We start from the raw sequence: 27,074 nt of genomic DNA, 5'->3' as shown, positions 1-27,074 counted from the left end.
ATGATTTTGGTTAGTCACAGATCTGTGGTGTACCTTGTTTTTTAACGTGCTTGCCCAAGGCTTTTGTTATGTGCTGCTCTTGCCTCTTTAAGGCAGTTTAGTCGAGGAGATGCTGACCTTACAGTGCACACCTGACAAATACAAAGCAAATGTAGCCAATGCTGACCTGGGTATTTGGTATTAGTCTGCTTCAGAAAAGGACAAGTACTTCAGGGATAAGATTTTCTTTTTTTTTTAGTGCTTCTGAAACATGATGGATTTATGGAGTTGCTGTAAAATTCAGTAGCATGAGTTTATGCAAAGTTGCTGACCTCTACMACGGCTTCAATTCCTTCATAATTTGTGCAAGTGCTGAGGCAGCTCTTGAGTCGCTGCTGCGATGTAGCCAGGCCCAGGGCCCACGTCCTGTTCCAGCTGTTGTTCCCAACACCAGTGGCCCAAGGACTGTGCAGAGCTCAGGATAGAACCACAGCTCTGGAAAGAAAAATAGGCTCGCTTCCTAAACCTGGGAAGCTCTCCTTCACCCCGTTGCTATGGTGACGTCTCCCGTCCCTTGATCGCAGCCCTCTGCTACCTTCCTGCTGCTGCAGCCTTGAAGCAATCGCTCTTTTTTTCTTATTGCTGAGCTGAAACAAGGGGAGAAATTACAGGGAAATGGAAGGGGTGACCGAGAGTGCCCCAGGACAGGTTTATTAGCCCTGGGGACAAGGTTAGAGTAAGAAGAACAAGTTGTTAATTGGAAAGTGCAGCTCTTATTCTGATTAAATAATGCACTGTGTATTTTGGGTGCCAGCGGTAGCGCTGTGGGTGGCTGTGCTCAGCTCTGTGACATCTAGTRAGGTCCCCTCTCCTTTGTCTGTGATGAGAGGAGCTCTTGCCTTCAGCAGGTGGAGAAAGGGCTCCTTTTCTGTTCAAATAAAACTCCCACAGGGTTTTATATGATGGTTTTAGGTCTCTGTAGGCCGAGAAGCAGCCCAGCTGGTCTAGCACGAGCTTTTTGACTGCTCACCTCAGACAGCTCATTCCCTGACATGGCTGCTTTTGCTCATGGCTCTGAAACTGAGGGAGTTTCAGGAATGCAATTGCCTGAGATTTCCCTTCCTGGTATATGGATAGCCACACAGCCCTGCTGAAGGTGAAGGATTTGTTTCAGAAAGGATGGCTAAAGTCTGTACAGATCATTTGAAGGGGCTTCAGATGTGATGCCTRCACTGTCGGTTCCCAGAGACTCCATTTCTTGAAGCAGAGCTCCTGCATTCATTGCAGTCAGTCTGGCCCCTCTCAYCTATGTAAGTGGTGATCTTTGGAGAGTCTCTCTTGATTTTGCTGTAACTAAATTGGTGGTGTGGTGGTTCTCATAACCACATCCTGCAACCTTACAAGCAGTAAGCAGGAGAATTGAGTGACTAATCTGTGCGATACCTTATTCATGTACCAATTGGAGTAGCCATCTGGATGCATCCTTTGCTCTTAGTAGTTGCTCTCCCAAGGATGTCCTTGTGTCTGGTGGTGTGACTCTAGAGCAGTGCTGTCATTTCTCTTGCCCCAARGCATTAGAAGCGTTTTCAGGAGCAGTAATGGTCCGTGGTGAAAGAGTGTGTTTGCTGAAAGAGGGTGTTGCGCTGAGCAAGGCTCCTCAGTGGTGAACTCGGAAGCGCAGGAGCTGCTGGGTGGGCTCAGGATAGGACCCATGAGAGCAGAGCCTGCCCCCAGTTGTATGTAGGTGCTTCCTGTGCGTGGAGTAGCCTGGGATATAAATTTGCTGCCTTGTTGTGCAATATGACAGCAAATGCCAGTGCTGAATTTTTACTCTAAAAGCACAAGATGACAGTTGAACTATTGTGCAGAGTATTAGACCTTTCTATTAGAAAATAAGGCAAGCAGACTGGCAAATTCTTAATATTGATACTAGTTATATAACCCAAATTAATGTATGCTTGCTAGCTGCTATGCCAAATAAGACTATGATCCTCACAGGATAGATCTGTACTTTGGCCTTTGTTGTACTGCTGGCTGGGAATAGGATATTTTTGGTGTGTTGTGAACCTACATGGCTGTGCTACAAAAAAGGGGATGTGTGGGCCTTGTCTTATTTTGATGCTAATATTATCTTGMATAATTACAAAGTCCTATACTGTTTCATATCTTTAATTAGAAACACTGATAATTATCTATTGCAAAGTGGATAATTAAGTACTTCCAACTAAAACTTACTTGTTGGTGATTTGTAGAATGCAAATGAGATCTGTTCTCCCGCTCCCGAAACACGTTTTACCTGTCAGTGCTTGAGACAAGTGCAGTCGTGAGATGCACTGATCTCTTGGCTGTCTTTGATCTGTTTCCTGACAACATGGAAACTGGGGTACTTGGAAAAATCACCCAGCACAGCCTGGTATAATATATCCCAGTGCAGGATCTAATGGAAACACCATGGTCAGAGGGATTTCAGGGAACTGCTCTTGTACCATACTGATGACTTTCTCTTTAGCTTTGGCCTTAGGCTATATTAGGAGATATATATATATCTCCTCCTATGATTTGTTTCTCAGGGTCTCCTACTTACTTATTTTTTTAGATTTCTTCTTTATSAGAGTCTGTATTTAGTCGGTGGCTTCTCTCCCACCAGTCTCGTGGTATCTCTTCATTTCAGAAATATCTCTTGCCTTTCCAGGATGTACTCTGTCCTTCCCTCTGAGACCTGCTTTTTGTGATAGAGAGGGAAGGAGGAACCCAACATGATGAGAATAAGAAATGAATAAGAGATTGTATCATTTATTTCCAGACATGCTTGAGGATGATTTAGAAAAGCAGCATCAGCAGAAGGAAGAGCCTGCACAGATCACAGGCCCTTCATATTGGCCTCTCTTATGACTCATGCTGAGAACCTATAAACTTGAAAGAATGGTAGAGATTTTAATCAAATTCATTCTCTTCTCTCTCTAAGCAAATGAGTTGGTAGTGTTGAGCTTTGAGRAATACTGGATTCTCCTAAACAAGATGCTCTTTGGGTCATGCTTGCTCTAAAGTCTTAAGCTACTGCTAATGTTATATTCAGTCCACTAAATATAGATAATTTTTCTGATATTCAGAAATGAAGAAACAGTAATTAGTAGTGTTTGTGTACAAAAAAATAAAGCTGATTCGTGCAGGGAAAACACAAACTCTGCCTCTCATTTCCATGACACAAAGCAACTGTAAAGCTGTAGCACATCCATATTGCCCTTGTTGCCTCTTGCAGAGAGGAAATGTAGCTTTTAAAGTCTTTTACAACGGGAATATTAAAATCATCAAGAAGTGAATGTGAAGGATCCGGTGGATCTTCATTAGGTACTTTGTTTAATGAAAATACGTTCATCAGACTGGGGCCCATGGGTTGATTTCATGGCCTGTGAGATCTTTTCTCTCCCAAAGATGATGCTCTTTGGTTGTGGATGCTCCCACTTTTCTTCCCAAGGTTGATAAGTCCCTCAAGGAGCCAACATGTCAAGTAAGATTTTTTGGTTTACCAGCAGGTGGCATCAACAGAGCAGTCGGAGTCGTACAGTTGGGCTTTGCTGGGGAAGAAATCAGCTGTCTGGTTTCCTGGGAGTTGGTTTGATCCTTGCTACCATTTTGCTCCCCAGTTCAGTCATTTGCATTGCACATTTTTTGTCTCTCTGCCTCTTTCAAATCTTTTGCCGAATAATTGCCTTCAGTTTCTGTTGTCCACCGCTCAGCATGATTTAATTTTTTTTTCCCTAAATCATATGGCCTTATTATCTTCTCTGAGCAGATGACTGAAGTATATTGCTGTACCTGGCTTGAATAAATTGCTAGGAACAAACTCAAAGGAATAAACAGATTTTGCAAAGTATTGTGGCTGCTCCCAAGGGAGTGTACGTTTGTTTATCTAGKTTTGTTACTCCTTGAAATTCAGTCACTGCAGCTGTGGTCGGCTGGAGGAGGAGATTTGGGATTACAGAAGCTTTGAAAATGAGGGCATTTCCTCTTCCGAAGAGATGTTCTTCTCATGTATYTCCAATTACTATTCACATTCCCTGCATCTCTGTCTGGTATGAAACCCTTTGGTTCCTAAGGCAGCAAATCCTTCACATTTCTGCGCTGATGTGATCTCTCTGGGAACACTCGCATTGACTTTTGTGCAATAGGCGTCTCTGTGCAGGGGTTCCAGCTGGGCAGATGAAGGATTTCCAGTATCCCTCCTCTCCTCGCATCAGCATGTTCATGGTGGTAGCCTTTCAGTTCTTCCCAGCTTTTTGTTGCTAGTCTTAAGTAAAGTGAAATGATAGTTAACTAATATTTAGCCACCTTTGGGACTAGTGACTTGCTTACATCCATTACTGGCCTTGAAGAGCTGGTTTTCTGACCCCATAGCTGACATGCTGTGGAGGCTGGAAGCCTTTGGGTGCCCGTTTAGCTCGGGAGCAGTGTCCARGGCTGTTCACACACTGTGTGCGTGACAAGAAATAACCAGCGTGTATTCAGAAAGCAGCAAGGCCAGAGAAGGGAATTCTAGATAGAATTCACCTATTATTTCGGTTTATTAAATGCAGGCTTTGAAAAGCTCACACTTTTTCAGTGGTATTTGTACATACGTGTATTATTGTGTCTCTGATGGCTAATTAGAATTCTACCTATGTTGTACTTGGCAAGGAAGCAGTGTTTGATCAAGGGAACCCTTGCCAGCTGTGCTGGCAAGAGTGCTTTTCAATAAGATCCCACTTTAAATGCTTTATTAATATTCATTATTTAGTGGTTGCAGTTGGCAACTTGTATTTGCCTAGGAGAGCTCCAGTGAAGCTCCGCAAGGTTCTGCTTGCTGGAGAAGGCAAGAAGATGATTCCGCACTTGCTCAGGTTTGCTGTGTGGTGTCCAAGTGGTAAGTGTATGGTGTGGTGTCCAAGAGTAAGTGGTATTTAGGGCTCAGATTTTGGGAATTTAGGGCTCAATTATGGTGGTGCCAGTTGGGGAGCTGCTCTGGAGAGCTTCACATGTTAAACTAAAATAATTTGGCATGTTGTGGGATGTTGGTCAGTAGGTTAATTGCATTTGGTTAAAATATTTCATATTTCTCTACCTTAGTTTCTAGTAAATGTTTTGAAATCGATTTGAGTCAGATAGAAAAATGAAGCCCATGTGAAAGTCATCTGCCTGGGACTGGGCTCTTGCCATAGTTGAACTCAACTCATCTTAGGGCTGAGAGAATCCAGCCCTGCCAGGAATGAGGCAGACTTCCCACCCTAGGAGGGCAAACCTCACGGGGAGACTTTTGTGAGTCTTTAAGATAGGTTTCTTGCTCGTGTTTGGCCAGAACATGTGTCAGGGCATGACGTGTGGCTCTGTGCTCAGCCCCTTGTCCTGGACATCTCAAAGTGCCTGGAATAGAAATGAGAAAATCAGTAGCCAAGATGGCTCATATTTTCATTAATGTGAAATGCTGCATCTGGTAATGGGTTAGATAGCTGTATGAGGGCCGAGTCTCATATACAGTGAGTAGGAGCAGTGAAAATTAATTTTTATTTCATTACCTTGAATGGTAAGCCCATCTGCCACATAGACTGGTGCTGTAGATGGCTTTTTTTTTTCCTGTAGGGAAGCTAATTAAGCAATTATAGCTTGTGTGTTAGTTAGATGTTCAAAATGTATTGGTGGTAGTGCTTGCCATTCAAATTTCATAATGTAGCAAGCAGCAGAAGGACAGCATGCTGACCCTGCCCTCTCTTTGGGATTTCCATCTCATTCTCTTTTTAATCTAATTTCCTATGATATCGAATGAGGGCTCCTGTTTGTTAAAGGAATGGCAATGATACTTCCAAACGCCAGTAGTGATCAGGGTTACTTTATGCAAGGCCCCATAGGCCGTGTCCCAGAAAACTTGAATTTGATCTCCAAAAGAGAATTTACGGACTTCTTGCATGTTGTGTAATAGATGCAATGTTGGCACATTTCCGGCTTCAGTCAACAAGTCACTGTTTCTGTGTGATGTTTTAAAAATAAAGTCCATTTAGCAGGAATGCTGAGAAATGCCTCCTGTTATCAGTGGCCGTTCCAGTTGGAGTGGGAGTTGCTGCTGGTAGCAAACGTAAGTTGATTGCTGCAAAACCAGGACCCTGGTATCTGGGATCCCATCTGTTCCTGTTGCCACTTGCAAGTCAAACTGAATTTTCACTTATTACTGTACTGCAGTTTTATCACAAACTCACTGTCCTAAAAACATGAGAATTAAATAGTATGTGGCATTTGCAAAGAAGGGGTTTAGTAACAGCTCAACTGTGGTTCACAATTACAAGTGGAGGAGTGGGCTAGATCTCTCAGCTCTACCACAGTTTCCAGTTTTAGATATTGCTAATTTTAATGAGTTTTAATAYGTAAGAAATGAAATCATTTTGCCAAAGAATTTGAGGATAAAAAGATGATTGAATTGAGTGTTTGAATCTGTTGCCTTGTATAATGGTCAGATGAGGAAAGCAGAGCATGCCAAAGCTGACAGTTTGGCCAGTCTTGCCCTAGGTCACTGCCCATCCATGAGCTGGGTCGCAGGATGTGCTGCGAGGGGGAGCACCTTGAATCCCTCTGGGCCCATAGGATGGAGAAGCTTAGACCACTTAACCTAAAACTGGTGTCGCTTTGGCACAGCCCTCGGTGCAGTTGCTTGTTTGTAAGATCATGGTAGACCTGGTGTTAGCTGTGCTCATACCTGCCTCGGACACAACGTATGTCTCTTGGGGTGTCTCATGCATTTGGGAGCAAATCTGCTGCAGATTTTGTTCAAGAAGAACAGTTTTGTACCTTGATCTCTTTATCCTGTGAGAACAGTTACATTGATAATAAAGGTTTTTTGAGGAGGAAAATGAATAATAATTTTGTCACTATTTATGTGATAGCTGGTCCCAGTAAAACCGTCAGCAAAGTTGCATTCAGAACAGAAGTCATTGATATTTTAATTCTTTTATTTTTTGATTCAGCGCTCTTTTCACTTGAGATAATTCAGCCTCTCCTGCCAGGAAGGATTCTCCAGAACCCTTGGATCCTCTTTTCTCTGTACTCTTAGAGCTCTGTTTTCTGTGTTACGATGTTCTCTTTCTGGCTAAGATCCTCTTTGATTCCTCCTGAAGGATCCTTCCAAGAAAGCATAGGCGAGAGCAAAACTGCTTATTTTACTGACAATCGCAAAAAAGAAAATCTCTTCAGTAATTCTTCACTTTCCAAACTTTTTTTAAGACTGTGAGAAATGTAGATAGTCATCTTTTCAGTTGAGGAACTTGAGGACATGTTAATGGGGTCAGAAATGCTGCTATTACCTAAGTGTTTTGTTTTCACTTGTTTGTTTCATGTTTTATGAGGGGGTTTAGATGAGGCTCTCTGAAGTTTTAAGAACTTTAAGCTGATAGGAAAAAGATTTTTTTTTTCCTAGATAACCTAAAATGAAGCTGCCTGCTTATTTATTCTGTTTGTGAATGCCTTGAGAACAGGACAAAGAATTACTCCCAAAAGGGCATTTTCATACCATGTTCTGTGCTGCAAAAGGCCTCACATTACATCTCTCTGGGCCAGTTTGGAAGGTGGCTGGTGGGATGTCTCATCATTCATTGCAGTTTCCCAGTATGAGTTTAGTCATCTCCCTCCATCTGTAACCACCCATCTGAGCAATGAAGTCAGGAGTGAATCAAAGCCTTCACACTCACTGACAGTTTTCCTGCTAGTTGAAAATGCAGTATTAGTGCTATTAGTGCTAACTATCGCTGCCTTGTGGATTTACTTCCTCCTTCCCAGGCAGCCCGGCCCATGCTTGTCATGCTGGGGGAACAAGATCTCCTAAAGATCTTTTTTGTTGCCCTGCTGCTTAGTGCTTTGTACGGAACTTCATCGTGTTGGGCATGTATAGTAGAGGTCTTGCTTCACTGAAAGTCAGGAAGGAAATAAGAGAGGCTGATCTGGGGCAGCTGATGGGTTTCTGGGGTGAATTACACTGAAAAAGGAGTGAGAAGCAGATTGACTAGAGTGGGGACAGTGTTTGAAGAAGCTGAGGCTTCCGCTTCACCAGCTGAAACGCTGGCCAGGTCTTGCCTGTCATCTTCCAGGTGCCAAGCAGCTGTCAATGCGTTGGTAACGTGAGAGCAGCTTTTGTGTGATGGCGACAGGGCTGCRTGGGGGACCAGGCTGCACATGGGGTCAGCCGAGCTGGCAGCTTGTGGCTCGCTGAGGGCTGGTAGGAGCAGCCCAGGCATGAGGGTGAAGCCCACGCCACTGGGCCACGTTGCAAGCCAGCTTGGGTCTATCTACACAAGGTGTGAACCTGCCTTGGACTGCACAGCAGACCGGTTGACGTGGACATCCAGCTCTTACCTTCTCTCTTGTTTCTGTTTTTGTCTTGCTTTGCTCTTCTAAGAATTCAGAAAATGCCTTCAAGGTATGTTCCCCAGCATAAGCCACCACCTGAAAAATGTTTGAAGATTAATATTTAACTGTCTGCACCAAGTGCCTGAAGTCACRCCATAAATCAGTTGAGGGATCTCAAATCTGTAGATTCACCCAAGTCTGGACTCCTGTGTGCAGCTCACAAGACTAGGGCAGAGATGCAGAAAGTTCCACAGTTATCAGAATCTCAAGCGTAAAGCGTAAACAAATGCATCTCTAAGAAGGAAGACTTGTAGTAAAACCAGAACCATTATTATATAATACAGCTCCTGCATTCCTATCAGTCATTATTATATAATACAGCTCCTGCATCCTATCAGTGACTGACTTCAGGGTCTTTTATATGTGTATTTTTAAACGTTGCTACTGAGGCCTGCTGCTTCTGCCCCAACATTGAGTACATCCTTGGTTCTTCACCAATAAGAAGCATGAGGAGAGAGTATTGGAAAGTTCCTATCTTTGTGTGTTTCCAAAATCAGCAAAGCACCGAGGGCTAGAAAAGCTTGTGTGAAATCCAAGTTGCACCAGGTGTTATTACTGGTCTCTATATATTTCTTGTTCTTTTTCTTTTTCTTCCTTCAGAGCATACCAGCTTAACTCTTTGGCTCCAAGCTCCTTCTTGTCCTTCCTTCATGGCAGAAGAAGGCAGTCGGGATGGTAGTTTTAGCGCAGTGCCTGTACAGTGCCAAGTGTGGTAGAACTCTGCCCCTTGGCACGGGCTAGAGTTGCCTGTGTACTCCTGACTTGGGGAGGACTTTGTGTCCTCAACTTCTGCTAATTTTATATGTATATGCTTAACTGATGCCTGGGTGGCACAGTGGCTGTGTGTTAATGGCCTGAGTGTGTCTATGGTCATTTCTGGCTGTCTGTGCTAAGGAAATATTCCTGTGGCCAGCTGCTCATACAGAGCAGTAAGGAAGAAGGGCAAAGCACCTAGATCRGCCACTATGGATGCCTGTAAGACACCTGTGCTGGGGCTCGAGTGCAGGGTGGAATCTGCGAAACACAGGGAGCTGGTGTAAAAAGGGACCGTGCAGGGAAGAACTTGGCATTGCAGTGCACACTCTCTGATTTTGGGGTCGTTACAAGCATAAAACAATCCTTTACTGTTTAATGAAACTTGTTACTTTTTTTTTTGGACAAACTGACAATTTTTAGGAGCATATAATAGGTCTCTGCTCTTCTGCATAAAGCCTAAGCAGTGTGTGATTATGCAGGACTGCAGTTGAGGTTATTAGGAGCTRTGCATGCATATCCAAGAGCAAAATATCTCCCTAAAAGATTAAATGCGGTAATGGACGAATGTCTTGGAGTTTAATTGAAGTTTGGGACTAAGAAGAAGTATGAAAAGTTTAGTAATRTCTTCATTATAACAATATCTTAGAATTAATATTTTTTGGCTTCAGATCTGGTAWTTTTTAATCAGATCATCCACAGAGATGGAGACTGTAGCTCTTTGTCTCATACTTTTCTTTGTCTCTTTTCAGCAACATTTTCTGAACGTGCTGTAACATGGCTGATGTATTAAGCAGCATATTCCAAAAATGATTAGTCTTGGCAACAAATATTTATTCAATATTGACGCATTCCTGTGATATTGGAATGAAATTAAATCATTGGCATAAGTGCAAGAGGGAAAGTTCCAGATTTTAATTTCTGTAGCAGTTTAGAGGGTATAATCTCTCAAATGGGGTATCACTCTGCTGTTGCAGTCCCTCCTGCTCTGGAAAGCATGAACAGAGAGTAATTTTGTGAGGAGACACATGTTTCAAAGAACAAAGACACTGGTTATCAGGAGAGTGTCTCTAAGTTCGCTCTTAAGCGAACTTAAGATTATTGCTAGAACCCAAGAGAGTTAAGTGGATCAGCAGAATGCACGTTSTAAGTCCAGGTTAGTAAATAATAAATCAGCTTTTTCCACAGCCTCACGCATAAGAAGGGTTAAAGGGTGTATCCTTGGCTCAGGTTCTTGGCAGCAAGGAATCCGAGGTTGAATGGATGAGGAATGAAGTCTCCTTGTATGGAAGGCTCCTATATCATGTGTGAATGGATGAGGAATAAAGTCTCCTTGTATTGAAGGCTCCTATCTCAGGTGCRTGTCCTCTGCGCCTTGCCCATACACACATCCCCTCTGCCTGTGCGGCTCTGTCTCTGCGTCCCCTCGTCAGCTCTCACCTGGTGTTCCAGCCCCGCAGGAAACAGTCGGAAGAATGGATAGTGATCCAGCACGATGGACAGGATGTCGTTTGCCGTGACGTCTATCTTGGCAATCATTACGTCCCTGCGGCTTTCATATTGCTCTGCCAGTTTATCCCAGATTGGCAGGAGTYTTGTGCAGGCGTGGGACCAGGGGGCATCTGCGATTTAAAACCAGAACACACAATCTGGCAGAAGAGCATATTGCTGTGCAATTACTGGGACCCATTTAGCCCAAGAAAATTCATGGGGTTTTAGATTTCAGCTGTGGCCGGTCTTTACTTGAAACCATTGAACCTTCCAGAGTTTCATGCCCTAACCCAGCTCTCCGTGGTGATCAGCAGCCTCTTCCCTGGCGTCGCGGGTAGCAGCACTGCCGTAGCCCTGCCCAGCCTGTCTTTGCAGGGCTGAACACACAGCCCTTGGCAAGGGATTTTGCTAGAGACCAGTGCCCTACAGCCCAAATGAAAGTCCTTGAGTCAGGGCAGAACAGCTAGTTGTCTATTTTCATGCTGCATGTTTTTCTGTGCTGAAGTAACTAAGGCCAARGCTGCTACTGCTGCTACTGTCTGCTATGGAAAAGGGCAGTGGTTTGTTGCTGGGAAGGGGCAAATGATATTGCATTGCAGATAGAGGGAGAGAGGAGGAGTTATTTGCTAAACTCCTCTTTGCTCCTCTTTGGCGTTTAGTCCTAGAGTGCTGTAGCCATACAACACGTGTACGCTGCCTTGGAAGCAGCCTGACTCAGTCTGTACAGCATGTTGTAATGTCCCTTTGTACAGCATGAAATTCTAATTTCACATYGTCTCTCAACATTGAGATTTGATATTATCTTGGCAAATATTTACTTGGGGATCTACTGTTATTCAGTGCAATCTTAAGTCAGCAGAAGCACAATAGTGTTTCCATTGATACAACACAGGCCTTTTCTTTATTGCTTTCCTTAACAAAAAATCATTAGGTTGGACTTCTGTAAAGTACAAGRTTTAGTTTGGTGTGGAAGGTTGGGCTTTCTTTTTTCACATTCAGATGATCACATTGAAGCAATTTAGTATCTGAATACACTAAAGACCCTTACAGAACATTACAAACACGGTCATGGTCTCGTTGAAGACAATCCTGTTGAAATTCTTCCCAACAAGGACTTTGACAGGCAACTTGTCCCAGTCTTCTGGAATTTCCTCACTAGAGAGATGTAGCTAATCAGAAACAGAAACACAGCTGTGAAAGTGAAGGGAGCAGTGAGAAACAACTCCTGGTTAATGTGGGGCTGATCAGATATTTCTCTAACTGAAGCCCATCATTGCTTTGACTATCTCTATCTTTGCTTTTACGTCTGCAGTGCAACAGAAGAAAGAGCATATTCCCCGTGGGAGCTTGTCTGGGAGCGGGAGCTCACGCAGCTCCTGTTGGAGAAGAGATGGAGACATCCCCAACTCTTCTCCCCTCCTCCTCTCCCTTGGCCAAAGTCAGGATCTACTGCTTGGACTTCCTGGATGCCACCTGCTATCAGGTTGAGCACTYCTGCTTGTTATGGAAACTAAAGTAAATCACGCTGAGAAGCACTGATTAAGCAACACATTTTCATATAGTTTTCACATRGGAATAGAGGGTGACACCTAATTATGACAATAAATGCTGTATTTTCAATAGGAAATAATACCCCCTGTTAAAATTGACTCAATGACAAGAAGTGCTAGGAATCACGAAGTTAAGTTTGATCTCATTTGCAACAAATGCCAAATCTTTTTCAAGTTTGAAACTGTCAGTTTTCTATATTACTGGACCTTTCTGCAGCCTCAGAACCATTTGAGATCAGTCATGAATCTTCATCTCTCCCAGCTGGGAAGGAGAAGTAGTATCTCCATTGTATGATCGGAAAGATTGAGGCACGGAGAAATTTTAAGCCGGTAAAATATGGCAGCTGAAATCAGCTAAAATATTTGGCCATAAATGATTATTCTGAATTTGCATGCAGGGACTGGGAAACTTTGTAGTCCAACTTTGTAGTTGGTCTGTCAGCAAGTGAAGATGAATATATTAATGCAAGTGTAAATTCTTAGACTGATGATAAGAACAACAGTGTTTTTGTAATTTAAGGGATGCTTCAGCTTTTCAGGTTTGCTAGTATTTTAACTGGTATGAAGATACACCTCATTAATAATGGACATACCTTTGCTGTTCCATCTAGGTAGCTCTGGCAAAAATGTCTTAAGTTCTCCACAGTCACCTCATCTGCAGGCATTTTATATTTTGCATCACTTGTCAAATTGAGGATTCTCACTGCAGGAACATCAGCTTGAGTGATGCGAAAATACTCAAAAACTCGTCCGTTCCTTGTTTCATTAGTATCCACAAAGACAAACATTATCTGGTAATAAAGAAGCAATTGAACATCCGCTTCAGTCCTTCAGTCCTTTAGAACAAGGCATCATGCTTGGAGCTTAACGATGCTTGGGCTTGAGCCTCAAATGGAAGAAATCCTGRGGAGCCAGTTTTGGGTGTGAGCCCAACCAGCAGCTTTGTGGACTTTTATTGCACCTTGGTCCCAGCTCATAACAAACGCTAAAGCGAGTGAAAGGGATGGAGTCGGTTTCCCTCTGCGCTTTCACATTGCTTTGCTATCTTCTATTAAATTAATTTTGCTAAGACATCTAAATTACCCTGCAAAACTTTTATTGCCTGCAATAGTAGAACTTAGCAGAACAAAAGAATTGAAATGCTTCTAATACAGATATCTTTACAAATACTAAAGCTGAGTGGTCTGTTATAAGATGAATTAGCATTCTGCAGCCCTTGGTGTTCCTGGAGCAGGAGTAGCCCCATAATGACTGAAGATGGAAGCTGAAGTATCTCTGTGAGTGACCACCTGTGCCAGGCCATGGGTGTGGATACACCTCTGTGCTGTGGGCAGAAGGCTATCACAGGTCTCTTCAGGTTTTGTAACTGGTTTCAGCTCTTAATTTGGGCAGTGGTTGCACTGAGATCCTCATGGCATCTCCTGGTGATTACAGAAATTCTCAGAACTTTGCTAAAAATGTCTGTGATTGGAAGTTGATCCTGGAAAGTCATGTATGTAAAATAAGGAGCAGCTAGAATTAGTTTTTTGTTTTGTTTTTGATCTTTATGTTTTAAAGAGACATCTTGCAGTGAAGTTTATTTTTTGAATTTTCCGTATCCTTTGCTAAAGATTATTTTTAAATGGTTTGGTAGTGTTAGAGACAGACTGACAGCAATGTGCGTTTACCAGCTGTCCTGCTAAGTGTTTTGCAGTTGATAGTTTGGCAGTTGGTATTTGCAAAGCAAGGCTCTGCGCTACAAACCTTTCCTCTAAATTCCGCAGCAGCAGACTTGTAGTCCTCGTAAGTCGTGTCGAACGCTTGYGAGCTCTTTGGGGCAAACAGCAGGATGTGACTTTCAACAGGGACATCAAAAATCTTCACAGATGTCTGGGAAACAAAAGAGGCAACATCTGCTCCGCTCTTTGTGAGCGCAGCAGTCAACCAGATGCTCAGAGCATCACTGTCATTCACTTCTGGTATGGCAAATTTTCCTTTTCAAGACCGAGGTAGTTCCCAATCATTTCCATAACCCTTAGTTTTTTTTTGCATTGTTTAAAGAAGATAAAGTGAGAAAAATCAGCAGCCGCTGAATGTTTGCTCTGTTCCAGGAAAAAAAAAATCATCATTATTCGTAGATTTTAAAGTTCGAAGGGACCATTCTAGTTGACCTCCTGTGTAACACGTGCTGAAGAATTAATACTAAAGATGTGCTGAATGTAAATGGTGGTTTTATGTTGAGAGGCCCTGCAGCAGTAACCAGAGCGGGTGGGGGGCACTGGCTTCACTCGCTGTGTGGCATCAGCAGCCCACATCTCCTTCCCTGCACAGACCTGTCTTTTCTGTCATCCTCCTCCATGATCAGAGGCTATGGGGAAGTAGCAAGGAGCCACATCCACGTTTTTCCTCTTCTGGCTGCATTACCAGTGGTTACTGACAATTGTGCCCTTCCTTATCTTGGCCCAAGGGACAAAGACCAGGGTTGCTGTGTGGTAGTGGAAGGGTTGGAGCCAGGTAGGGTCGGACCTTCCAACCCCCATCTCTGTTTTGCAGCAGCAGCCTGAGCCCTCAGTGGGCTTTGCAGGTTCTTTATTTTTGAGATCTTGTGCTCCTCTGCTGAAGGGTCATTGCTCTGAGGTAATGGCTCTTAGTATAAGCAGGAGGCAGGATCACCCTCTTCTTCCCCTGAATTCTATTAAGGTTTTTTATTTGGCTATTTTTTTGTTCATTTCCTATCACCTCCTTCATTTCTTCTGTAATTAATTCTCCTTTCTGTTATAAAGGTGCAATTGAAAGTTTGTAGCAAAGGGAAAATAGCATATAAAATATGATATGTGTTAACCAATTCTGTTCCAGATCCTGACTTGCCAAGGTGCATATACATGCAGATATAGGTACACACTGCCTATAGCAGTCTTGTAGCCTACAAACAAGAAATCAAGAGGACTTTCTCATAGATTCATTTATGAAATGTGGCTTTTGTTAACAAAGTGAAACAAACGTACCTCAAGATTATATTCAGTGACTAAATCCAAGGTAAAGGTTTTGATTAATCTTGTTAGATCCAGTTTGTTTGGGCTGCTGTCCTCAAGCACTTCGTTATGCACAGGCTTTCCCTAGGATAAAGAGTAAAGTTTTGCAAGTTTGTAGTTTTATCAACAGTAGGAGCAAACATAGTCTTTACTCTAAGGTGTTGTTATTCTCTGATTTGCTTTTTTATGATCTTCACCAAGTTCTGTCTCTTGTAAAATAAATGTCACAGCTAGGTCACAGAACAAGATTATAGCTAAAATTCAATATATAGCTGACTTTCAATCTGCTTAGTAATCTTAACATCCTGAAAGATCTCTTCTCTGCCTAGATATACTATCTATGACATGTCCTGAGTCTTCGCTCAGGATGTCCTTGGTCTGACCGCTTTTGTTGCCTAAGTTTGGGTGCTACTTCTGACTGGTTTTGTTCTTATTGTTGGGCTGTTTTGACATGACTTGGAAGAAAAGAAGATTCCTGACCAGAAAGAGGCACCAAGGGAAAGAGGTGAAAATCCGCACAGCTTCCTGAACCTAGTAGCACCTATATATAACTGGTACGTTATATAGTCAAGCTGTTTTATCCAGATTCCTAAATGTAAATTGGAAACCTGAGTGTGGGCAGCCAGATTTGAAAGTATCAGTTCTCTTATGGCTGCTTTTTATCCCACTCTTGTCTGTAAATACAGTATTTATTATGGTAAACTGAGTGATTTGCAACTAGGGAATTATTTAACGTGAAAAATTGCAGCAATCTTAAGCTGCTGTTGCACTTAGCGCTCCTACCTTCTTGAACACAACCAGAGTGCTCTTCTGGATGGCGTAGCTGGCGCAGACWTCCTCGCTGGTGGTCATCCCAAAAGGCATCTCCGGCACCTCTTTGGCTGTCTCACAGAAAACATCCACACTGTCGCCATGAAGTTCCTAGTCCCAGAAACAGTGTTTTAGAAAGACCAGTGTCCTTCACCCTGCTAGGATGTGAGGGAGCGAGTGGCACAGTGAGGCAGCCCCTAAAGGCTTTGCAAGGTCCTGAGCAGAGTATAAAGTGTCTGTAGTTTTTCATGATTGCCTTCAAGGGGAGATCCTCAGCTCAGAGCAGGCAGGAGGAAAGCTGTGCCAGCCCTAGCACGTTCTCCCTTCCAGCTGGTGCCTGCTGGGCCAAGGCAGCAGAGGTTCTGCATGGTCCCAGCCTGCTCCCTCCCCTGATCTCCTCTGCCTTGCACTTCCCCAGAGTTTCTGCGCTCCGTGCAGGTATCTGCAGCTGGGGATGGACCCCGGCAGCAGCTGCTCCCCGCTGTGGCCAGGCAGCACCAGAGCAGGGCACTGATACCGGGGCAGGATGCGATGGATGAGGGGGATCTGCCTGTAAGGGCACCCAACTGATGCGTGTAACACTCRGAGTGCTCCCTGGGGCATGCACCTCTGCTCTCACATCTGCCAAGTGCTCGCTCTGCTGTCTGCCCTCRAACAAAATGAAAATAAGCATGATGAAAGGCAGCAGCTCTTCCAGATTTGATTTAATCAGGCTATTATTTCATGCTAAATGAATAGTAATTTATATGCTGAGACCTCCCAAAACATTCTGGCACTTGTTTTTTGAGAGGCTGTGGCTAATAGGAGGCCAAATTCAAGGTTGTATTTACTTGAATCGTGTCTTGTTGGTTTCTGCCCATTAGTTGCTGGTGTGACCTCGCTCACGGTCACTTCAGCCCCCAGAGGAAATCAGAGTCCCACCGGTCACCTCTGCAGGCACTACCTGCTGTCAGCTCGGGTCAGAGAGCTCTCCAGCTTCACTGAGGGCTTCACAGTCCAGCCCAGGACTGGGAACCTGCCTTCCTACCCAAGCTGCTGCAGGCAGGCTCAGCATTTTCACCATTTGCCCTGTTACACTGCATGTGTTCACCAGCTCCATTACTCTGGAGCAATTTGCTAGTGAATCCTGTTTTCCGTAAAACCTGGACTCTTGCCTGTAGCCAGGRTATATGGGATCTTATCAGTTCAACTACAAGCCAGACATTGTGACAGAAGCTAGGCAGAAAGATACCAGATTCTTCCTCAGTTTAGAAAAACCATTGATAGAGTGTTTCAGATTTTAAAGGTTTCAAGGACCTTCAAGGGAATCATTTCTGTTTTACAGGCTTCTGCCTGCGTGCCATGACAGCTAGTATTTACTCTGTGCCGTTTGACTTTTGCTCTATATCATCAGCCCCAAATCCCTAGAATCTTATTCTCCTCTGGAAATCAGTGGGAGTTTGCCTGAGAAGGAGCGGCATGAGGATCAGACACAATATATTTTGTTATGATTTCCTATCCATGCAGATCTCTTAGCTGGCGAGACAGCAAAAAACACAGTTTGCATCATATTTATGAGATTCTGTTCCAGCTCCCCTTCCTTTCTCTTAAGCTTTTTAAATCATCAAGTGAAAAGAGGAAGAAAGGCACTCAACATATTAGATAATATTTACTGCTTTTTTATGGCACTAAGCAGGAAGGTACCATTGCTTCACCAGAACACCCTGCAACTGTTCATGCCTACAGTTTCTGTCTTTGAATAGAAATTAGCCAACCTAGATTTTGGGGTGAGGTTGTTCTCTGGGCAAGGATCACARTCTTTTGCCCGTGGAGAGCTCAATAACAATGTATTTGTCAGAGCAGCAAGGAAGTAAGTCTCTTGAAAGGAAAGGATGGAATAAACTTAGGGTAGGCAAGTCTATAGCTCTGCCCTATTCCCAACAGATCCCAAATTTGAGGTGGTTTGGCAGGAACCTTTCCAATGAGGACACAGGAGTTTGTTCTGACCAGGGCACTGGAAACGCTGCTGACAAGAGGGTAGAAGGTGTCTGGGCCTGGGTACCTGTTYGTGAAAAGTGCAACAGAGTGAGGTGAGAGGTTCTCACCTCTGCCTGGGCTGCTTATCTGCAAGTGCCAAAATGTAGATACAAATAATTGTATCTAATGAAATGTTTTTTTAAAAAAAGATAGATGGCCTAGTTTTGTAGGCTAACTCTAGGTCTTCGGTGTATTTGGGTTTTGATAGCAGTAGCAAACAGTATATCCCAAAATCAGAAATTAAATCAACCATTTGAGTTCCATCCTGTGAATTACCTTAAAAAAGCCAATCACTGCCAAGTCTTCAGTGTTTATCATGACTTCAGCTTGGGCAGTAGAGTTGATTAGCACAGTGCTAGGTCCTGTTCTTCTTTTCACCCACGTAATAAAGGTGGAGGCCTCTCTGACTCCTTTGGAAGGAGAAAGGAGTTAAAACAATCATCAAAATCRCATACAGATTTCTAAGCAATCAGTGCAGAAGCAGTGGAGGGGCAGGAGGATGCTGAGTGCAAACTGGCTTGGACTCCTGAGAGCAGAGGTCTCAGTTCATTCAAGGTGGACTTGGGCATCCACATTCATACTGAGGTCCTAACCACCATCTAGTCACCATTCTTCTGATGCTAGAAAATCATTGATGGATCAGCACCGTGTTTTGGGATCTTTACATATTACAGTATTTTTAATAATTCGGTGGAAAATAGAAAGAAACTTGGACAAGTAGAAAACCAGTTCTTTCAGATTCCGTGTGTCCCACAAGCGAATCCAAGRCACAATAAGGCATAAAGATCTACTGACCTGATGTTTAATCCAAAATGACTTCAGACCAATCGCAGAGTTTATTGAACTGTCTATTCAATTAAATTAGGTGTCAAAACYGTTTCTTTGCTGCTGCAGAAGGGATCTGATAGGTACTGAGACGTTAAATTCCTCTAGTGTTGCAGCCTCACGTTTTAGTTTAGATATGAGAATTGAAGCTGAAAACTGTCAAAGATGTCCTTTAATTCTTGTTTATTTTTTCCRTCTTTTGGGTCCCAAATTACAGCTGCCAGTTTTACTGAGTTTACAGTTGGTCTTTTGTATTTGGCAGATTTTCTTCAAGCTTGCAGGAGGGATAGGACTCTGGGATTTCTTTAAAATGGCTTATAGCTATGGTGTTTTCAGATCATTTGGTCACATGAATTGATGCTCAACAGCTGAAAATCTCAGCCTTAAGGTAGCCCTTTCATTTCTGTGTTTATGACATCTTTGTTCAAGTAGAGCAGGAGTCCAGCAAAGGGTTACAAAAATTGTATATGAAAATGTATGTGCCTGTATGCCACGCAGTGCTGGAGTCAAGATGTGCAGTACAGGTGGGTTATCAAAGATACAAGTCCTGATGCTGTGCAATTTAGCAATATGACAAGATCAGGACTGAGTCACACTAATTTATTTTACTGCTGTCATGTCATTTTGCAGCAGCCTTCACTGCAACTGGTTCAAAAGACATTTTATTGCGGCCAAGTAGGCGGCATCTGCTGAGCAATGGGTAGGCTGCACAGTCAAGCACAGAGCAGTATCTAGTGGCCAAACAGTGTTTGACTTCTGCTGCTTAAATGGAGAATCGACTCTTGGAACTTACATGTCAGCAGTAAAACCCCTCAGCACATATTTGCTTAATTCTTCTACTGAATTACTTTAAACAGCCTGTAGTTAAGATTTCAGGGGCCAAATTCAGACCTTGGAGGTATAAGTGATGATTTTTACAAAGCCTAGGATTTGGCATTAGTGTTATATGTCCATGCCAGGACAACCATTTAGAATGATCCATCAAATATTTGAGTGGATTTCTTAATTTAAGCAATGTCTAATGTTTCTTTTATACTGATATTTAAAGGTTTTGTATAACTCACAGAGTGATTACTCTGCATTTTCAGTTTCCAGGTCTGGATGGTTTCAAAATTATGCTTGATAGGTGAAATTTTATCTTGCACATATTAATTTACTAGTGAACAAAAAAAGAGTGAAGCCATTACTGGTGATGCTGTGCTCTGGACACTAAGTACTGTCTTGGGCAAATCATAGAACAGAAAAGAGTTTCTTTACTTCTTACACCTTGTTAATGTGTCCATTAAATGTCAGTTTTCTGCTGAAATATGACTGGGAGCATGCTGTGTTATAGGACTCTGCATGCACTGTTTCTCACAAGCATATCTGTCAAGTTTACCCGTCTAAAAGATGTTCTTGTCAGCCCTATAGATTTAATCAGAGGTTCAAACTGGGTGCCTTTCGTTCACATGTATCAGCACTTCTAATAAATGGTCAACAGGGCAAATCAGGCCTTCAGTGGCGCTGGTACAGCAGCTGTGCTTTGCATAAATCTAGGTAGGACCTTGATGAGAAATTCAKTAGCCGATATGCCAGGAGAAGTTGCTAGAATGCTTTAGATGAGCTTGCAGCAGCAGCAGCCACAGGGAACTCAGCAGTTAGCAAAATCAGAGCCGTCTTTGTGGTGTTCAGGCTCAGGAGTCAAACTTGAGTTTTTGTGAAGGGTGTTGCATGAAACTTGTGAGCCAACTCTGTGTAGATACCATGAACAGATACTTGCCCAAGTAGCCGTTTCTGGGCAACTCAGTAAAAGTTCTTCATTAGGGAGAGAGAGGGAGAGGGAGAGACCTTACATGTACAAATTTTCAGTGAGAGAAAAGCTCTGGATTTCACGAATTGTTCAGGTTAGCTATATTCCATTATTGTGGTCTTTGCCTATTTTTTTTTTCTGAGTCACATATGAGCTCCATTTGATGGCTAATTGCAAAATTCTTTAGTTTAGAAATGTAACCTGCACACTAGGGACGCCCTGTCTTCCAAATTCATTGCTACAGTACAGAACGTTTCTCCTGTCGACTTCTGTAGAGACGCTATCCATGCAGTTGCAGTGAGCTAATAAAAGTATTTGTGTTTATTTGAGCAAATGGTGCTGAAGCCTCTCACTGGAGTACTTCTGTGTGCTCGGTGGAATTATGTCAGCAATGAATTTGGTCAACTGTGTGAATTACACATAGGGAAGCATATTCAGCGATAAACTTGGAAGGTGAATTCCAATCCAACTTCTTTTAAGAATACAAGAGAAATCATACGTTTAATGTCATGCACAAAATYAGTTTGGCAGCTTGCGTATTCCTTGTCTGAGCRTTTACCTGTTGCCTGTGAGCAGTACAAGAAGTTCATACTCTCTGTAATTATATGTCCCCATCAGTGCACAAGACAGTTTACCTTTGCAGTCAATGGGGTCTTTCCTGCTGCCATCCACAAAAAGCTTCACAGTAGGAAATTGCTGGATATTAAATTCTTTTCTCAAATCGTGTTGGTCTGTGACATCGATTTTGCCAAATTGAATTCTTGGAGCTTCTTTTCTAAGTTGTTGGGCAGCCTTAGTAAATTCGTCGGACAAATTCTGAGATAGTTGAGATAAAGAAACATCTGAAAAGGGTCAACCAAGAGAGAATGGGTTAGAAAGTCTGCAATGTGGAGTTTGCTAGTGGAAATTGTGTCAGGTAATAGCTAGAAGGGTTGAGTAAGTTTATGACTCTGATATAACTGAGAAACTATCCTTACTTTTTACTTCTTTATATTGATTGACTGATATTCTTAAGATCTGTTTTCCTCTGAAATATTTTAATTCCAAATAGTTTGTTTTAAKAATGATCTCTCACTCCAGAATTCCGTGAAGGGGCAGAGTTGCAGGAATGAAGCACAACTTGCGTGCTTAGATGTTCAGAGTTAACATTTGTGGACCCAGTCCTGCTCCTGGTTTGAARCTGGGAGAAGGGGATGCCTCCTTCTCCAAAATGTAATGACTGCCCTTGGAGATGAGGAGAAATCCAAGCACGATTAAACCTGGTAATTATCAAATGGAAACGAGGGCAGACACACTGAGGTGGTGGAACACCCTCCTTCATACACTGCTGCACTCTGCCGCAGCTGGCAGGGGCCTTTAAAATGCTATCAGCTTTAGTAATGGTCTTGTATTTAATAATAGGAAAMTGTCTTAATTGTTAGTAGTTTTATTTTGCTTGTAAATAAGTGGAGGATAATTTACAGCATTTTTTTTYYYYYYTTTTTTTTTCCCCCCTAGATAGCGTTTTTGACCCTTCTCTTGCAACCAGCATTAAATTCACTAGCCCTTTGCCTCACTGCAGTTTTGTGAGGTGGCCTTTGCAAAACAGACACAAACCTCCCAAGAAACATTTTGTCAGCTGATGGAGAGAGTTTGAGATGAAATAAATTATCCAGCATCTGAGAACATCTCGAATCCCTTGCCTCAGGTATGGGGAAAAAAGAGCCATGGAACTACAGAGTTAAAAATGACTTTGAGTATCCTCTTGAATTTTCACTGTTTGTTTGTTTGTTCGTTTTCCTTTTTTTTTCCTTTTTTTTTTTTTTTTTGATAAAAATTGATCTGCAACCAATCAATAAAAAAAAACAATCTTGGCAGGGGGAGAAGGTCCTGCCTCAGGTGCCATTTCTGTAGCCACAGACAGAGAGTACTGGCATGTTGCCTTTGTAAGGGGAAGCCCCACACTGAAGAATTATGGTTGTGCTTTTCACCATCTCTCTTGATTTCTGAAATTTCTCTTATTTTAGACACTGCTGCGTGAACACCTCCCTCTAATGATCATGCAGAGCAAATCTTAGATGCACCCTCATTCCGCAAAAGAGAGATGGGGTGGGAGGGCTGACACATTTTCTGCTTCCTGGTGTGTGGGAAAGCTTGCATATCTGAAGATTTAAACACCCTTTTTATATTCTGCCCGTGTCATATGTCAGCAACTCAAATTTTGTCAGTTTTCAACCAGAGAACATGACATAATACGAAATCACATACACATTCAAAGTAAAGCCTGATGAGCTGAAATACAGATTTTTGATCAAGCTGTCAAAACTAGTAGTTTTTATAGCTCAAACTACTAGTACTCTTGTTCTAGGCAGTGTAAAACAGCTGTGAGAAACAAGTCCTGCCTGCTGCTCTGAGGAACTTTGAGCTTGACTGCACAAAGATCGAGATCCAGGCACTATCGTCAGATATCATTACCTTGACCTTAGACACCCAGTCAGAGTCGCAGTGTATTTTATTTAAAGTCACGTTGAATAAATGTGTGAAAGCAGGAAAAGAATCAGAAATCTTACAGTTTAGGGGACTGTTTCTTTAGAACTTACTAATAAGCTGCATAAGCTACTGCTATTTTTTCATAGTGCAACTTACTAAACTAAAATACATTGAAATATGKGAAGGGATGACTTTTGCTAATACATAAATGTGTTTTAACAGCCCTGAAGTGTTCTTCATGAAGCATTCTTCATGTACACAAAAGTACAACGAGATAGTTTTTTGCTGCTGGCCTCCATATTCATCCTGCAGCCTGTGTTGTTGGGCTAGTGATTCCTGCAGGCAGTGAGTCTGCCTGTTGTCAGGCTAAATGCTGATTTCCTAACTGCTAGCTTCTTCATGGCCAGGGAATAATTTCAGCAGAACCACTTTTCATCTTGCACTGCGTAGGCTGCTTTTACAGTTTCTCTACAGATGTATAATTTTCTCTGCGGAGGGCTCTTGAATGGAAGGACAGTTTTGTGTTTAACATGTTAGAGTGGAATTCAGAAAAGCAGGATGTTAATCTTGCTTCAGTTGCAAACCTTCATAAGTGACCTTGAATGAGTTCCCAGTCTCTTTCCCAGTGCCAAACACAGCCCATAATCTCCCGTGTCAACCTCTCTACTTTTAAACTGAGCTAATCTAATGTTTGCAGTTTGCAGTGTACTTTTAAGATCTTCCGCTCTGCAAATACTGAGAATTATTCTAGAGTTTGGCTGCTTATTCAAAGTATTCAATAAAATACGCATGTGTAAGACACACCTACTTAAATGACATATGCTCTGTGTCTCTGCTAGAGGCAACTGCAGTATCAGCCACTGACTCTTGTATCTGCCCAGACGTGTTTCCACTCTCCTGCTCAGTTTTGGTGTGTGTATTAACCACACAAATGACTTTTTTAAGGAGATTTACTCCGACACGTCTAAAGATTGCTAAGAAAGCCTACAGAAATGAAGCACCTACATCTCACTATGTTCACACTGCATTGGATTCCTGTAAGAAATGTAGTTGTGAGATGTACCTGCTGCAGATGGTTTTGAACTGTTTGCATTCCCTCAGACTAGCCAAGCACAGAGGGGAGACAGCCATGTGTTGAAATTAGTCCTTAGGACAGGAGTATGTTTTGGATATTGGCTTCATGAGTGGTCACAAACCATCTGGTTTATGTATAGATTTAAAATCAGTTGTGCTCCCCCTGCTCCCTAGAAGTCACAGATTTTATGAGCTACTTATTTGGACACCAGTTCTGTTTTTTCAGTAGCATCACCTTCTGTTTTGTGTGTTGAAAAGGCCATGTTTGTCTTTAAGAGTAACCGCCATCTTGCCTGTTAAATGTCGCTATCTCAGCATGGATTATTGGGCACAGGCTGCAGGAACAAAGCACTTTGGCTGACCCAGAGCTCCCTGGATGCCCAGACCTTGTGCAAGAGCAGACAAATGCCACTTTCTAGAAATGTGAGCAGCAGCACAAGGTCTGCACAGCCTATGTGTTTATATACCTAGGTTGTTCCCCATGTGCATCCAGGGTCTAAAGCCTTCTCAGTGAATGGGACCAGAGCTGATACATCCTATAGATCATAGATGAACATAAATTAATATCTGTGCCCTCTCCTGGCCKCTTCTAAGAGGCAGCACCGTGTGCTCGGCAGCCAGCGCAAGTTCCAAAGTATGAAAGCAGCAAGTTAAAGGATTACAGAGCTGGAGCTTGACAGGGCTTTGAGAGGTCATTGGCCTGAACTAAAGAAAGTGTAATCATTTCTAAATCATTCTTAACAGCCTTTTTGACTCATCTGGCTTTAAGTATTACCATGAATAGAGATACCAAAGTCACCCTGGGCATTCTCCATTCTTCTTCAGCCTGAATGTAGTCTTTATCCCTGACCATAATGTGGCTCTGTTGTATTCAAACCCACTGACTTGCCAGTCAGAACAGCTTGCTACCTGCTTCTTTGCATGAACAGTCAGTGTATTTGAATGCATTTACCATGTTTGCTCTCACTCACCTTGTGGTCACTGCATTTTGCTTAGGGGCAGTCAGCGTGTTGTGAGGGCTGTCCCTGCATCCTGGGAAAGCCTTGGACATGAGCGCTGCTCATCACGCTGCTCGGAAGAACTGAGGGCTGTTCTTGCAAGGAAAGATATGACACAGTTGTATAGTCTGGTGAAAACCATCCTGACAGTAAAAAATGGCAAAGCTTTAGGAATGGCTTTCCTCCTGTCTTGAGAAATTAATTTGGAGATGTGTTCTGCTTTTTGTATGATTTGATCACAGTTGCTGTCCTGCTCCTCTTCTGCCTGGGAAAATGGGAATGCAATAAGCTAATGCGCAGCTTGAAGTGCTTGCAGTTTTAGTGGTGTGAGGTGTTCGTAAGTATTCTTGTGGGTACACTTTATCCTCCTGATGGTGACTTATTTTCAATTATTTAATATTACTTCTTTCTGAGATGTGCAAGTTAAGCTAAGAAGCAACACTTATTCTGCAGTTAAGGTCAATCAGAAATGCATGGTGTAAATAGTAGAACTGTCTCCTATGAGACACCACCAGTGTAAGATGTACTTTCTACTGGTGATAAGCACTCTTATTTTCCCTGTGCTACTGGGTAGCTGAGTGATATTTAGACCTGTTTAACATGGAGAGAGATGGCACAGAGCAGACAGCAGCAGTGTGAGCTCTGAGATCAGGCGCTAAGAGAGCATTTAGGGCATGGGAGTCAGCGAGTCGGGCAGCACAGCTGTGTCCTCTGGAACGCTGGTGCATTGCTGTGTGTTGCTCACTTGGTTTTCAGGTGTTGGTCTCTGTTCCTTCCTGCTAAAATACAGGGAGGCTGGAACTTTCGTTATTTCCCTGCTGCAGGAAGTAACTCRATAAGGGTAGGAGGGAGCCACATTTCTGGGTTGTTGAAACTTTACCCTGTGTACTTTGCTCAGCTTGCTAGCGTAGCTACATGTTGCTGGCAGAAATCAGCATTTCTTTTTATAGTATACATTGGCTGAAAGCAGACCCGGGCTATAGCAATGGTGCAGCTGAAGGGCAGTAGGAGGACTTGAGAGTCACGGGACAGAAGGAGCAAAGCAGGCTCCACCTGGGGCGTATTGTGGGACTGGTAAGTGGGTAACGATACACAACTGGGCTGGGGCTGGTTGTGGGGTTTTCTCCCAACAGATGAGTCTCAGGCAGTTCCTAGGGCACTGGTTCAAAGTTTGCAGCCCAAACGTTTCTTCTACTTTGTGTAGGATGAGAACAAATCCCATATTCTGGGAGATATGGGATTCCTTCCCCTTCTCCCTGTTTCTGTAACTGAGGAGAGGTCAAGAGGAGAAGGGTCTTGAGCCTTGCATTAATTCTCAGTTTCTCAAACTTAGTCCTGGCAGCCCCACAGATTAGCTGTGTGATCTGCAGGATTTTGCTTTATCTCTTCTTATCTCTTTTCTCTTAATTTCATGTTCTCATGGATTGTTTATTTACATAGCCTGTTTTGAAGAGCAGGACATAAAATATATTACGTCCTAATATCTTATGTGCTCTGTGTGCAAGTGCATGTCCCTGTCTTGTCTTTAGCCTCTCTGTGCGGTGGCAATGCAGATGATTTCAGCAAATAAAGGAGCCGGTAGAGCACTGAACTTCCTCATCACAGCAGGGTGGTCTTGCCCTGCTCCAGTGCCCAGTTGTTGGTGTGAGTCCAACAGGAGCTTTTGAAAATGAGACTGGTGATTTCCAGGTGATGGATCTGGGCTCAGGAGCCAGTCATTCTTCTGACTGATTTCATGATTTTCTGCAGGGACTGTAGATTCTTGTGTGGTTTGAGGCAATCTGTGAGCTTGAGATAGACACGGCAGCCTTGAATCCAGGCTGGAATGCAGGGTGAATGTCTAGAGCAGGGTGAGGAGACAGGTTTCACCTCTGGCTTTTTCAGTAGT

The 27,074-nt window shown here is 43.0% G+C and overlaps 2 protein-coding genes across 3 annotated transcripts in view; one reads left to right on the top strand and one right to left on the bottom strand.

Moving 5' to 3' along the window:
* Window positions 1-7,047: 7,047 nt before the first annotated feature.
* The window catches only part of PDILT (protein disulfide isomerase like, testis expressed), a 23,377-nt gene continuing 3,350 nt past the window's right edge, over window positions 7,048-27,074 (bottom strand). Inside the window, exons 2-11 of the mRNA XM_026053954.1 lie at window positions 21,281-21,487; window positions 18,308-18,441; window positions 15,989-16,126; window positions 15,179-15,289; window positions 13,938-14,063; window positions 12,788-12,985; window positions 11,693-11,813; window positions 10,594-10,775; window positions 8,347-8,436; window positions 7,048-7,119 (exon numbers count right to left, since the gene is read on the bottom strand). Coding sequence (XP_025909739.1) covers window positions 7,048-7,119; window positions 8,347-8,436; window positions 10,594-10,775; window positions 11,693-11,813; window positions 12,788-12,985; window positions 13,938-14,063; window positions 15,179-15,289; window positions 15,989-16,126; window positions 18,308-18,441; window positions 21,281-21,487 — 1,379 coding nt within the window. The remainder of the gene's footprint in view (window positions 7,120-8,346; window positions 8,437-10,593; window positions 10,776-11,692; window positions 11,814-12,787; window positions 12,986-13,937; window positions 14,064-15,178; window positions 15,290-15,988; window positions 16,127-18,307; window positions 18,442-21,280; window positions 21,488-27,074) is intronic.
* Window positions 26,101-27,074, top strand: part of LOC112959990 (acyl-coenzyme A synthetase ACSM4, mitochondrial-like) — a 15,833-nt gene continuing 14,859 nt past the window's right edge. For both annotated transcript variants that reach the window (XM_026054160.1, XM_026054159.1), the window contains exon 1: window positions 26,101-26,260. The gene's annotated coding sequence lies outside the window, so the exon portion shown is untranslated. The remainder of the gene's footprint in view (window positions 26,261-27,074) is intronic.

This window comes from Nothoprocta perdicaria, unplaced genomic scaffold (genome assembly GCF_003342845.1).
Source record: "Nothoprocta perdicaria isolate Ctin4 unplaced genomic scaffold, notPer1 scaffold_12, whole genome shotgun sequence".
Taxonomy (NCBI): Eukaryota; Metazoa; Chordata; class Aves; order Tinamiformes; family Tinamidae; genus Nothoprocta; species Nothoprocta perdicaria.
The sequence above is the reverse complement of the archived record's forward strand: the minus strand, read 5'-3'. Positions and strand labels throughout refer to the sequence as shown.